Raw genomic sequence first — 14,066 nt, 5'->3', positions numbered from 1 at the left:
CCAAAGTCAAATATGTGCTTTTTGTACAGCCATGATCCATTGAGGAAGGGTCCCAATGATGCTGGTGTATCATTTGCATTTCTCACTCACAGCACAGCTGAGCCGAACTGGGACTAATCAAATCCAATGATAAAAGTCAAGCCAGGTCACACTTGAAGTTGCGACGAAAAGTAAAGCTCAGCTTTTTTCCCCAGGTCATCAGACTGGACACCATGTTTCTTTTTATACTAGATATCATATTTCAAGTATTCTTACACTTCTTATTATACAAGAACTTTAGTTTTTTTTATTTTATAATATTTCTAGTATTTTGGCTGCTGTGTATATTTTGCCATTTTTAAAGTCTTGTGTATTTCAGTCTGTGTTAAGCCCTTGAAACAACAATGAAGCCTATCAAAGTCTAAAAGTGGAGACAAACCACTTCTGATTTGGATAACTGCCTGGCCCTGTCGCAGTTCTCAGTGGAACTTTGTGACATGTTTTCCCCTGCACCAGCTAAAGACACAATGGGCTCACAAAACATTAACATCTGTCAATTTTTCTGGATGTAGGCTGCAGCTGCAACCAAGTTATCATTGGGGGAGATGTTAGGAGTGTGGAATTACATGAAGACACCACACAGTAGGTTGGCATCAAAGGTTAAGATATCAAATACCATTTTTATAAAAGGAAACATCTACAAATGTACTGTATGTGCACTCTACAGAAGTTAATATATAGTTAAAGTATGTTTGTGAACAGAAAGAGCCACATGACACGAAGCCCCTAATATAACACCCAGCTGTTCCAGCTGAGATGCTCAGCATCCAGCCCATTAAGGACTGAACCGGGCAGCTTCGAGGTGTTAAACTTTATGTGTGAACAGAGCTTTCCTAAACAGGGAGGAGACATGCATTCAGCGAGCAGCTGTGGCTCAGGTTTGCCAAGCTCACAAACAGTTTTACAGGTTACAGGTAATGTTTAACTGAGCAAATGAGTCAGATCTTCATGTCAAAGGAAGACAGATGAAGTAGGAAGGGAGTTACCTTTGGTAGTTCCTCAATCTGGTTGGCATCTAGGTAGAGCTCCTCCAGAGTTCTCTCAAAGCTGAAGATTTCCTTAGGAACCTGCTGCAGACTGCAGTGCGAGTAGTCCAGCACCGAGATCACTTCCTCTTCACCACGGAAACAACGGCACGGCACTAGCCGGCCAATCAATTTCCGCTTTGTGGTCATTTCCAGACACTGCACTGTAGGTGCAAGAAGAGAAGAGAGATATTAGACAATTCAGTGGACCTCTGTGGAGACCATTGTTGGTGTGATCACTAAAAGACAAAAAAGGGTCTGAAATATCAGGTTGCATCCAGTGTGTCTGCATCAGAAATTAACTGAAGCTGGCATTAAAATACATGTCTGTGGGATTTTGTCTAAAATGTTCTGATATAAATTTGTGACATCACCCATGTGGGTTGCATTCATTAAAACTAACAGATTCCACTGTGTGATGAGTAATGCAATAAATAAATGCACAGGAACATTTTATTTTTATTTTTTTCACAAAACAAAGTAGATCATAATGTGCTAATAAAAATGTGGTAATTTGAGTCTAAAGGACTAAAAATGACTCTGCACACTTCACTGTCACTGAGCCATATCAGCGCTATGACTTGGCAAGCGGCCTAATGATTGACTGGCACCTTGTCCAAGGTGTATCCTGACGCTCACACTTTTTGTGCTGGGATAGACTCCACAGTGAGACAGGATAAACAGGAAAGTGAGAGAGCAAACAATCGGACACGTTCAGCTTTAAACAGTTGACAAATAACAATAACAGCAACATTTTTTTTTCTAGGTTTGTATTTACTTTGTTGCACATCTGTACAGCAAAACACAGGCAACACGGATGATTGCTACACAACTTGGTCATAAAGTCAAAATGCATTTGTTAAGGACAATTTTGTGATTAGCCGACTAATGAAAAATTAAAACAAATGATATCGCGAGTCTACTTGTGTATTTGTTTCTTAACTCAAATATTCAACCAAAACAGCATAAAAAAAACAGAAACAAAAAATAATGTGTGTTTTCAAAATGACTTAATCTTTTTTACAAAGTGTAGTGAACAGAAAACAAAAATTAAGCTTAAAAATAAAGCTTAACAGTATATTGATTTTATGCACAGGCTATGCCAGTAGCCTACACCGTCGCCTTTGTGAGACAAGCACAATGCCACACTGTGAGTTGGCGGTGGGATGGTTCCTGCATGACACCAGGTTGAGTTTTCTTTGCCACTGTGGTGACCTTTTTCAGTGTTCTACTGTACAAACAGCGATGGCTGAAGCGGAGCAGATGATGATTTAATGCACGAGTACAAATCAAACATGAGTATTTGGTCATTTTGGCCCATTCACAGCTTTTGTGCCTGCTGCATTTTCAGCTACATTTCTATCGGCTACACGTTTACGATCACATCATTTTTGTTCGCTGTAACTGTTTGTTGTGTTTACAGAAATTTGGAAGTTGGCAGTTAAGCCGAAGTTGATATAAGAACTCAGATGTCTTGAGTTTATCCAATTAAGATAGAATCGTCCAGAGTGACATCTTATTGCAAAAGGTCTTGTTATTATGCGATTATGGCCTGGCTACAATTCTTGCGCTAATTTTTTCACTCAAGACCATAACTTGGAAGAAAACCCGCTTGGTTTGTTACCTCTGCAGCCGAGTGTTAAATTCACCAAACCTTTAAAAAGCATTTTCATACAAGGATGGTAAAGAAATATACATGTAGTGCTATAATTAAGGTATTTCCAGCTGCAGTGTGGGCATGAAAATGTGCATCTGTGCTTTAAGGCAAAACAAAGAAGGACCAACACAAGGTTGAGCTCATCAAATAATCATCTCAAACAGTGTCTGTTTAGCAGCCATGCAGGTGTAAAAGCCAGGACACGTTAGTAATAAAGCTGTCCCTCCCTACACAGTTTCACAGAAACACACACACACACACACACATTATTTGAAGAGATAGTGGCATAAGTAGGCCAAACATAGGTGTTAAAAAATCCTTGAGTGAGGTCTGATCGTTCAGCTTAATAATTCCAAACATAAAAACTTTCTGCACTGAACCTTATGACAAAAAAAAGCCTTTTAATTGCAGCTCTTTCGCATGGAACACAGAGGGATTCAGGCTGTGGTCTGTTCTTCCTGTTTGATCCATATGAGCTCAAAGCAGCTGAGATGCAGGTTATGAGAAATTAATTGTGGCGTTACACGGGACTCAGAAGGGGGGGAAGAGAGGAGACAATATCAAAATGAGGAGGCGCAGGGACACGAGGGGGCTCAGAGATAAGACCCGCAGCTTTATCTGTCCGTAAACACACGCGTGTCCATCTGCACTGTGAGACCAGATGAATGTAGCTGGTCCTCAGCACTGTGAGGACACTATGCTATCGTTCCTAGTTTGTCACAAGGCCAGTGAAATCTGATCAAAAAGACTGCAGATCCTCCAGGACTGTTTATCTAAAAGGGTTGGACCATTAAAATCAATAGCTCAAAGCAAGCGTAATGAGGCGAGCCGGGATTTACTGTTTGTCTACAGCATGTGTAAAACCCAGATGGTTTACAACTTGCACCGCTGGTTTTTGTCTAACCCCTCATTTTTACAGCTTTTCCTAATCTAGGATTTGTTTTAGTGCTGAAAGATGGATGACACTTAGAAAATGAAGATTTATTTGTGGAAGTAAAACAACACTGTAAATAGATTTCAACTTCTCAGTCTGTTTTGAGTTTTTTTAAAATTGTGAGAACACATTAAAGATAGTAATAATCCAATCATGACAGATACAACTAGTACTGAAAGACAAATGTAGCCTAGGTACCTGCATGTTGAGGGGTTAGCACTGCTGCCTCACAACTAGAGGGTCTCTGGTTTAAACCTCGACCAGCTGTGTGGGGTGAAAGATTATGGATGGATGGATTTTTGTTGTTTTTAATAAATGTACACTACACCACACCTCTGCATCTAAAATATAATTTAACCTACAAAATTTGGGGGCTTAGGACTAAAAACAAAAACCCCTCTGAGGTGGGATTGGAAAGCTCCTCTTTTATGTGCGTCTTTAACGAAGACCCACCTTTACCTTCTGTACTAATTACAGAGACTTGTTTCATGAGAGACTTTGGTTTCATTCATGGATGGATTCCTAAATGGTTGTACTGGAAACAGGGCCAGGGGCCTCAGTGGTCAGGGGGCCCCAATATTTCTTGCTTGAAAGACAGAGTGACTCAGTTAAGAGATACAAAAGGATCACAGAGAGACAAAATGACCAATTATGGATATGTGACAACCAAATATAAACAGAGAATGACCACAAACAAATGCGAAACTATCTTAGAATAAAAATAGCTTATCTTATATTTATATACACTGGAACATTAGCGTTGGCTAAAGATGTGGCTGCGGTGAAGGAGTATTAGGTCTTAATGTTGCCTCCCTGCTTTTCACTGTTTTTACTATGAACCAAATCTACTTATGGGTGCAAATAAAGTGACCTGAACTGAAAAGTTTTGAAGGTCTTTTAAGATTACCAAAGTGACCCAAACCTAAAGCACTGAAAGTTAACTAGTGGTTACTGACCTGGCAAAGACAATAGCATAAATATCAGCACACAGTCTGCTAAACAGTCTGCTTTTATTAGCTACCGATGCTGCAGCTGCTTGATTGTGCCCTCAGTCTATTGATGTAACAGCTTAAATATGAAAAGAGAGAGCGGACTAAAAATAACAGCTTTTTGTCAATAAAGCAGAGAGAGAGAGAAAGACAGGACAGCTGATGTTGGCCATTAGAATCAGGCAGGTACTACAACAACCGAGATGATGACAAATATTAGGAGTGCAGACTGTGAGCAGTCACCTTTGTGACACAGACACCTCCAGAGACCAAGCTTACGGCAGAAAACATCGAGAATATCGGTGAAGAAGATGTATGAAGAAGGAGGGATGAGACCTGTAGCGTTTCCTCACACCAAAAGACAAGTATTAACAAAGGACAAAGAGACGCTGCAAGATGATTACGTTGACACGGTGCACAAGCATCTAGGCTTAAAACTCTTATTTTGTGGACAATTCTATGCTTATATTTTCTATTTATTTGTTTTCCCTCTGCTGGGGTTGACTCTGTGTGAATGCATGAGTGTAAGAAGGACACCGAAGTGTCCCCACTCCTGTCCAGACTCCTGGGGCTCCGACAACAGTAGAAAAAAAAAAAAAGTAAAAAAAAAGTATAAAAGTGTCAGTGAGCCGGCACCAATAACGTAAAAGTAGGAAGTGAGCGTGGTTGGCTGTGTTGGTTTTTGCTGCTGCTATGGAAACAGCATGACAGAGCAGACTGACTCTGCAGAGGCAATGCTACACGTGCAAGCTCCCAACATGCACACGCACACGCACACACACAAATAGTTTTCCATTGTTCAGTACAGTATGAGTAAAACAAGTGAATAAAAAAAAAAAGATACAGTATGTGAGTAGTGAGAAACTTTGCAAGAACTGTTATTGTAACACACACTCGCCCACACATGCTACACACACATGCAGCCACCCACACACATGCACACATTTCCACACAACCAAGCAGAATTAAGTAAAACCACAAAAAAGTCCTGCATTCAGGAGTGTAAGAACCGAAAAAAAAAGGATATTGTTTTACAAGTCCCATTTTTAGTGAAAGATAATTCTACTTGATGCATTTATCTTTGAATTTTGTCTTTAGCCTTTGTAGTTTTAGAAATCAATTGTCAATTTTAAAAAAGTGTCTGTATCTTGCAGAAGGAGCAGGATGTCACTACATTGTGAAAAAGATTATTTAACATTTTTTGGATTAAATAATTCTTTATCTATGAACTGGAATTGTCCTGAAAGATAAAGTAATTGTTTGCTCTGTGGGACCAAAGTAAAACCTATATGAATTTGGTTTTGTCCAACTAAAATTGTGTACATCAAAATGATTAAAATAATGAAAACGAAAAGAGTGTGAAAAATATTTGAAATAATTTGTAGAGCTGTTGAATATTCGTAGAAAAGGAAAGAGTATAGTATTATTCTCTGAAATGTGTAGTACTAGAAGTAAAAAGTGTCAGAAAATGGAGGTACTCTAAGTTCAGTTCTTAAGTAAATGTACACACTTTCCACCACTGCAAGTAAGCAGTCAGTGTGATGTGATCCTCCTAAATTTCACCTCAAATGGTCTCTCTCCCTCTCTCCTCCATGTGTTCTTCATTCAGGTTCGTTTGTGTGTGTGTGTGTGTGTGTGTGTGTGTGTGTGTGTGTGTGTGTGTGTGTGTGTGTGTGTGTGTGTGTGTGTCTCCTGCAGGAGCTCAAGAGGTTGAAATCCCCAGGGCCCCATCACAGCCATCGCTTCACGTGCAGCCTTGCCGTCACCACAGTAACGGCTGCCATAGAGACCGTCTCCCAGGAGCTGCATGTATTTTTACTCACTCTCTTTTTCTCTCTGTCATAAAACAGAACATGCCGCACTCAGTGGGCGATCGCTCTACATTTGGTGACGCTTTACATGGACTCAGATACATCCGACATGTCTATAGCACCTGAACAGGAGCTTTAAACGACTTCTCTTTGTTTCTCCTTTCCGACTGTGGTTTTTTGTAAAGGTGTGAATGCTGAACTCTGCAGAGCCCACTCCAGGCCTCTGTACTCACTCACAATTTGACACAGTAGTCACACAAAGTACACATTAAAAGCACAAACACACATAGCAAAATGCCCACACACATAAATCAATGACAATAACAAACACACACACAGACTGATTATAGCGCATGGTTACGTGCAGCAGCGACAGGGAGTGAAAAGGTAAGATCCCGTTTCACATCCCACTGCTCCACATTGTTGAGTAAATCCCTGAGCTTTGTGTATGTGTGTGTATGTGTGTATATGTGTTGTGAGACTGCATGTGGGAGGCAGTAAGATAACTAGCAGCCAGGGACAGCTTGTACTTTCTTTGTTAACATTCATTGAAAAACCGTTTACAGCCATTACTTTTGTTCCGAGCCAGCATCTTAATCATTTACAATTGTCCTGTTTGCAAACTCAGGCCCCCACTAACCAGAGATCAGCAGAAACATGCTACACTAATGTGTTGTCATGCCGTCAGGAGTCATCTTGCATGCTGAGCAATGGCCAGAAAACAATGTTTTCAAGGTTTAAAGTACAGCTATACCCCCAGAGGGAATTCTGGATTTCAGTAATGAACGTTAAGTTTGACATTTACAGTGTTTTATAGCCTCACGGTCATCCGGGATGTCCTCTAGCTACGTGTGACTTTAACGAGGAATGAGAACATAATGACGATAACCAAGGAGGAAATATGAGAAACCTCAGGAAGAACGCCAGCTCAGGAATCCCACCCGCAGGACCGACAGATATGCAATCAATGCCGTGTGATGAAAACTATTTGACTAATGTTAGGGAACCACACTAAGCATTTCGGCAACGACCTTTGCTATTTAGGAAATTATTTACACAGATCAGAAAGTTTAACCAGCAAGCATTTTATATTTAACCCCAATTCCAAAAAAGTTTTTTGGATAATAACAGAATGCAATGATTTGCTAATGTCATCAACCCATATTTTATTCACAATAGAACATAAACAACATATCAGATGTTGATACTGAGACATTTTACCATTTCATGGAAAATATTAGCTCATAAAAGTTGGAACAAAGGCAACAAAAGGCTGGAAAAGTCACTGCCACAAATGGAGGAGCATTACACAACTAATTAGGTGAATTTGCAACAGGTCAGTAACATGACTGGGTATAAAAGGGGCATTTCAGAGACACGATGGTAAACATCACCCTGTTCCAACTTTTTTGAGATGTGTTGCTGCCATCAAATTCAAACTGAGCTAATATTTCCCATGAATTGGTAAAATGTCTCAGTTTCAACATCTGATATGTTGTTTATGTTCTATTGTGACTAAAATCATTGCATTCTGATTTACATTTTACACATCATGCAAAAATTTTTTCAATCGGGGTTGTATTTGAACAAATGAACAATGATTTTTGTTTTCACTGACAGTTTGAAGGAATCACAAAAGAGCAATATTGAATCACGTTCTTGGCGTTTTCACACTCTCAGCCAGTCCAATCTGCCTGACACTGTGGCTCCAGGTGGCACGTCTCTAAAACTCAATGACCCTTACAGTACATCACAGACGCTAAGAATAACAACTGGCCAACACAACATAACACACAAAACAGCTGACAAGTCACCTGCACCTGAAATGTAGGAATCAATTGTGCTCAGATGCATGAATGAATAAACACACGCATGAACCAAATGGGTCAATGCTGTGTTACCTAAACTACCGTAAGATGACCCGAAAAGATGTTTGACAAAAGGCACATGCTCCTACTCTGTAACTAGAAAGGTTCCGGATCTTACTGCATTTAGTGAAAAATGATAGACAGACAAGGAAATAGTGGGATATATAAATAGTACACAATACAGACATATAAACACTCTGCCAGACAGAAAAATCCTGCGTGACACAGAGCCAGAGTGGTGCCGTCAGACGGAAACGTATCTGGGTCACTGCAGCAATTTTTCAACATTTCTGAACATACGAGTTGCATTTTTGTTCAGGCTATGTTGACAATTAATGTAATGCAATAGTATGTGCCAACGGTGACACTGAACATCCCAATGAAATGTTCCTTTCCGCCAAAATATCAGATCTAGGAAAGCATCATCTAGATTTTCAGCATTCAGATACACAGCATCATCAAAGTTTTTCTGGTTTCAGTGAAGCTCTCACAGCACTTGTTTAAGGTTAGGGAAAGATTGGGGTGTGACTTAATACAGAAAAATGTAGCACACATGTTTATTTCCTTTTAACAAAGACACAGTCAAACTTAATTTAAACTTAAGAGTTTTTCTCACCCAAATGACTCTGAAGTAGAATTGAGATCTTTGGTCGGACAGCTGTGTGTTTTGTGCACCTGCCGCGTGGCCCCAGCCACCTTCTTGCAACTTGCTTCTGGTTACTAAATGTGGATTGAAAAATAATCATTCACTGATGACGTTCCTCAAAAAGACTCAATTGTGTGTGCAGTTTAGCAGCACAGGAACGTCATTTCTTGGAGACAGAGTTGGCATTTAACCACTAGAATACATGTTACAACACATTCTCATGTTTGTTGCATTTTATATATTGAACCAGTGGTTCCTAACCTTACGTTTATACAGTATAAGTCTACAATCATTCAAATAAAATACAGAAAAAGGCACCTTGTGGTTTGACAGCTCATTACCAGTAACACTATTGAAGACATAAGCACTGTAGGTGGACACAGCTTTGTTTTACAGGGTCACATGCCAAAAAAGTCTGTAACCAAAGAAATACCTGTACGTTAATTAACCTACTGGACGCTTCAGACTAAATATCTACAGTGAGTCAGTCCAAAATGTAATTAAAGAAAAATACCTACTTGTTACTACTTGTCTAATGTTCATAACGTCAGGTGTAGTTTGTATTGGTCAGCATAATATGTAATGGCATCACTAAAAAGTTTGACAGAACGAAAATATTGGATGCAATGCACCGTTTAAGCAGGTTTTCAAAATCAATTTACTCCGATTGGATTTGGCTCTGGGCACAGGATGCAGACAGATACAGCAAGGTCAAACACGAGCTGGGAAGTTGGTGTGCAAAAGGTTGATGAGCATTTAAAAACTTTGTCTTTCAAAAGGTTGAGCTGATCTGACATGTCAGTTATAGCTTTTCTGATGACTGCTGCTCCATTTGCCTTATATTTGGTGATTTTACTGTGTACAAAGCACAAGTACTTAACAATTAGAAGGACATTAGGTTTAAAGTCACAAGACGTCGCAAGGACGTTCTGAACATCAGAGGTTAGACTGTGTGTTAAAGTGGAGTGGTGCCATCGTCAACAGTCAGTCAGCTGGCTGTTCGCAAACATTTCCAGACTGACTTATTTGTTTTTTTAGCTGAAGGCTTCGTTTGTCCAACTGTTTTTCAGTATTTGTGAAGCTCACAGAGAAATTACTTTATGGAAGCCTCTCCCTCCTCTCCTTCTGTCAAGTATCTTTTTGCTCTCTCTCTCTTTCTTTCCTGTTTCCAGGCCAGTCTTTTATTTTTTCCTCCTCTCTGTTCTTCCAGGGTTGTGCTCGGTGGCCCAGTTCTGCCTGAGACGCCCCGGTACATCTCCTCTTTCTGTCTTCTCCCTTTTCCCTTTCAGGCTTCTCTCTCTCCCTCTACGCTTTTCCTCCATCTGTCTTTGTATTTAACTTTTTCTTTCTTTCTCTCTCTCTTTCTCTCTCTCTCTCTTTCTCCATCCCACCCCCTACCAGGAGACAGAAAGGGTAGCCATCTTAATGTGAGCACAGTACTTTTTGTTTCCTCTCAACAGGCGTATCTTGATCTAAATCCATTTTTAAATTCCAGGAGGTGAGTCATTGGAAACACATCATCTTGTGTTTGAGAACGAGGAAATCTCCACAGACCGTGTTTTCTGGTCTCCGTCATCAGTATGAAAGGGAAAAAAGTAAATCATAACTTTTCATGCCAGTTTGCAAAACTAAAGTTGTTTATTCTAATCATGCATATAGCAAATGGAGACACTATCAGGTGTATTACAGTATTACTGCACTTGAAATGCAACTGCACCAACTTCCTGTTCGGTCCCTGAATGCCTCTCTACCTTGGTCGGATGAGGTAGTGCTGGCAGCTGACCAGAAACTGTGGATGGTGTGTGGATGGGTGAATAGGAAGCAACAGAACCTATAGTATAAGCAGACCATTTATTTACCATTCAACACATTGAACACTGTTGAATGGTAAATAAACACTGGGGTGGGGGGGGTGGGGGGGTATGTTTCAAAAACAAGGGCTCCTGGAATCTGTGTAGAACAGAATAAAATTGGAGGCCGACTTCTTTTCTCGATTAGTCTTAAAAAAAAAAGAGTGATCCTTTTGTATCAAGCTGCAAAAACAGTGCCTGTAATGAGATATGACTTTTTCCCACGTGCACATCACCATGACGATATATTGTGCAGCCATAATGTCCTAGAGAAAAAAAGGCTCGAAATTCCTAGTTTTATTCAGAGAAAGACACCAAAGCTTTAGCTTTTTTAACGAACGCTGATATGATTGTCTATTAGAGACCATTTCTGTGTTTAGTATTGGTTCCCAGACGAGTTACTGAGCACCCAAATACATTTCTCTGTTTCTCTACAACATGATGAATACAGAAGATGCATAGTCCAGAATCCTAGAGAATTGTTCACCTTTACCTGAAAAACTCTCTCTGTACACACTGTGAAGCCTGCTGCTATCTGGAACAACCTCTCAATCTTTCTGCTGGCCTGTGGCTGTGCTTGACAGTCTGGATCTCTATTCATGCGTTCACTCCATCTATCACCTGCTGCTGCCGCTGTCACTCCTCTTTCCTCCCCTTTCTGCCACTCTCTAAATGAAAACTGGCTTTTCATCCTTCAGCTTTCAGCCTCCACCATCCTTGGAGTGACCGACTCAGGTTGACCGTTTTGCTCAAGGTCACGCTGATGCAAACCGTCTCATAGCATATTGCCTCCGAAAATTGATTCTCCTTACGTTTTCAGGGTTTCACTTGTTTGCTCACCGTGGCCGACATCACCCCATTTGCATAAACACTTTGGTAAGTTTTATCCCTTAAGCTTTTCTTTAACAGTCCATGGAAATTGCACTGTGAGCAGTTGCCACAACAACCAGAAAACTCAATTGCTTAAAATTACCATAAAACACTAATTAAAAAGCTTTAGCTAAAGGCACCATTTTGACAAGCTTTCTGCAACACTCCTAAACCACTACCTCAGGTGAGGGAAATGGACTCGGAATTGAAATCATTGAAACAGCCACTGCATGATGTTTTGTAATTCGGTGGACTGAATGTAAACTTTGTACAGCAGAAATTCAGAATGTGGAAATATGGAAATTTGAGTCAATGCTATTAAATGTGCCAGAGTTGGAAAAGTTTTGATGCTGTTCAAAGGAATTTCTCTGTGTTTCTGTGACACACCAAGCTGACGGTCAGTGACGTTGTGAGCAACCATCTGCCTCATTTTTGTACAGCTCGACCCACGTAGTCAACACTGGTTTGACCCTTGTCAGTGGCTTTTTCAGCCCATTCACTAGTTTGATTTGGCGGCACTCCTACTGGTGTGAGGGACCACTCTGTTCAGCTCAGCAAATGAGTACATGAAAAGGTACCGCTGTATGAAAATGGTGAGCCAACAATGATTTCATAACACTTGGAACACTGTAAATCCGTAGTCCCAGGAATTCTACTTGCTCCTCCTCTCACACAGCAGCTGAACATCCGTCCTTCGTACCTTTTGTCTGTCATCTTTGGTGTGTTCAAGAGCCACTTTTTGGCCTAGACAAAAGGCAGCGTGAGCTGACACAGCCGTTTATCTTCATTGCCTCTGGTTCTTTGTCATCGGCTCGGTGTGTCACAGTCCTTAGACGCTATTCAGTAAATACAAGCATCTACAGTATATGATGCACATGCACAGCACTGCATTTATGCGTTGGCCCAAAGGGGTTTTACAAGAAGCAAATCCAAGTTCCATGTCTACTTTGGTGTTGGAACACTTCAAAAAAAGTCAAAATTAACTCTTCTAAATCCTTTTTTAACAATAAACTGGAGATTTACATTTTCACTGTGGTTGTAAGTGACCTAAAAGAATTCAGTATTTTAGTGCTGCTTTCACTAAATGTATGTTCACATGAAGCATCACACCAGACACAAATTTCCTGTCCTCCCTGATTGAATATGATCCACAGTAACACTTTGAATTCCACTGCATTCAAGCTTCAATCTGCTGCAAGTTGCTGGATGCTGTGGGGGGGAAAAAAAGAGCGATGCCCATAACACACCTCTATTGTGCAGTAGCCAGAATCCAGGATACAAATGTCATAAAATGTTTTTTTAGTGTAGCTGTCACAGACAGGATCGCTGCTTCTATCTTGATCTAATGGAGTTGCTTCTGTGTCGTTTGGACTGAAGGCCATCAGATTAAACTGAACTAAGGAATAACAAATTGGTGTAAGTCATCATAACTACAGTTATCTACTGTTCATGTCTGAAATGTGAATAAATTGCCATAAAGACTTGTGTGGTTCATTTGAAGCAATTTTAAGCATTTCCCCATCTGTCTTTCACACACACTGGTGACACACTCACTGACATTACTTTCATTTGTTTCAAGAGTCTGGACCAACTGTTTCCAGACACCAACTGTTAATCACCTCGGGATGAACTATGAGAACTTGCAGTTTCTGTAGCATCCGTGGCAAAGTGTCATTTTCAGGAATCTAAATTGCATGGAGGGGCTTTTCGGATCTCGCCTCTCATTTGCATCCACCACACTGATACTGATGGCAATAAATAAATATAATATGTAGAGCTCCCCAATGCAGCTTGAGACCCTCAGTAATGTATGTGAAAACGGATTCACCCAGAGGCATTCACAACCTGTCTTTGATGAGAGCCGGAAGGCTGGAAAAAAAAGGGATGCATCCTGTTACTGATCATCATCTCAACTGTAATCATCATAATAACCCTTACGCCACCCTATCACCACCGGTCCCCATCAGTCACAATCAGCACCTATCAGACACAGTTTGCTGCAGAGTAATGACAGACACCTTAACTGTCTGGACAGGGGAGACGGGAGGAGACCAGTCACAGTGAGGAGGCAGCTCCGTGAGAATGCATCGGTGTGAAGCCCACGAGTCACGACACAAAGCCGCTGTGGAAAAACGCTTTAACACGATGCCATCGCCACGGCGACGTGGGCATCACAAGGCAAATGCAGGCCAGTCAGTCAAGGGTGAGACGCTTCACTCCCACAAACCTGGGCACCAGCGGACTTCACCATCACGATTCAGTGCGCTTCAAAGAACCGATCATGTATTTAAACTAATGCGTTCGTTACTGCACGAAAATGTAACATTAACTCGGACTCTTCACACTTAAGTTGCAAATGTTCTTGTATACAAAAAGC

At 40.7% G+C, this 14,066-nt stretch overlaps 1 protein-coding gene across 21 annotated transcripts in view; it reads right to left on the bottom strand.

Moving 5' to 3' along the window:
- Window positions 1-14,066, bottom strand: part of lrrc7 (leucine rich repeat containing 7) — a 97,120-nt gene that overhangs the window by 36,669 nt on the left and 46,385 nt on the right. For 19 of the 21 annotated variants that reach the window (XM_067513759.1, XM_067513757.1, XM_067513773.1 and 16 more), the window contains one exon: window positions 1,026-1,228. In XM_067513759.1, coding sequence (XP_067369860.1) covers window positions 1,026-1,214 — 189 coding nt within the window. In that variant the 5' untranslated portion in view covers window positions 1,215-1,228. Of the gene's footprint in view, window positions 1-1,025; window positions 1,229-8,939; window positions 9,044-14,066 lie in introns of all 21 variants that reach the window. The other 2 variants (XM_067513758.1, XM_067513760.1) reach the window with 1 other exon arrangement.

Source organism: Channa argus, chromosome 8, assembly GCF_033026475.1.
Source record: "Channa argus isolate prfri chromosome 8, Channa argus male v1.0, whole genome shotgun sequence".
NCBI lineage: Eukaryota > Metazoa > Chordata > Actinopteri > Anabantiformes > Channidae > Channa > Channa argus.
This window is presented reverse-complemented; position numbering and strand designations above follow the sequence as displayed.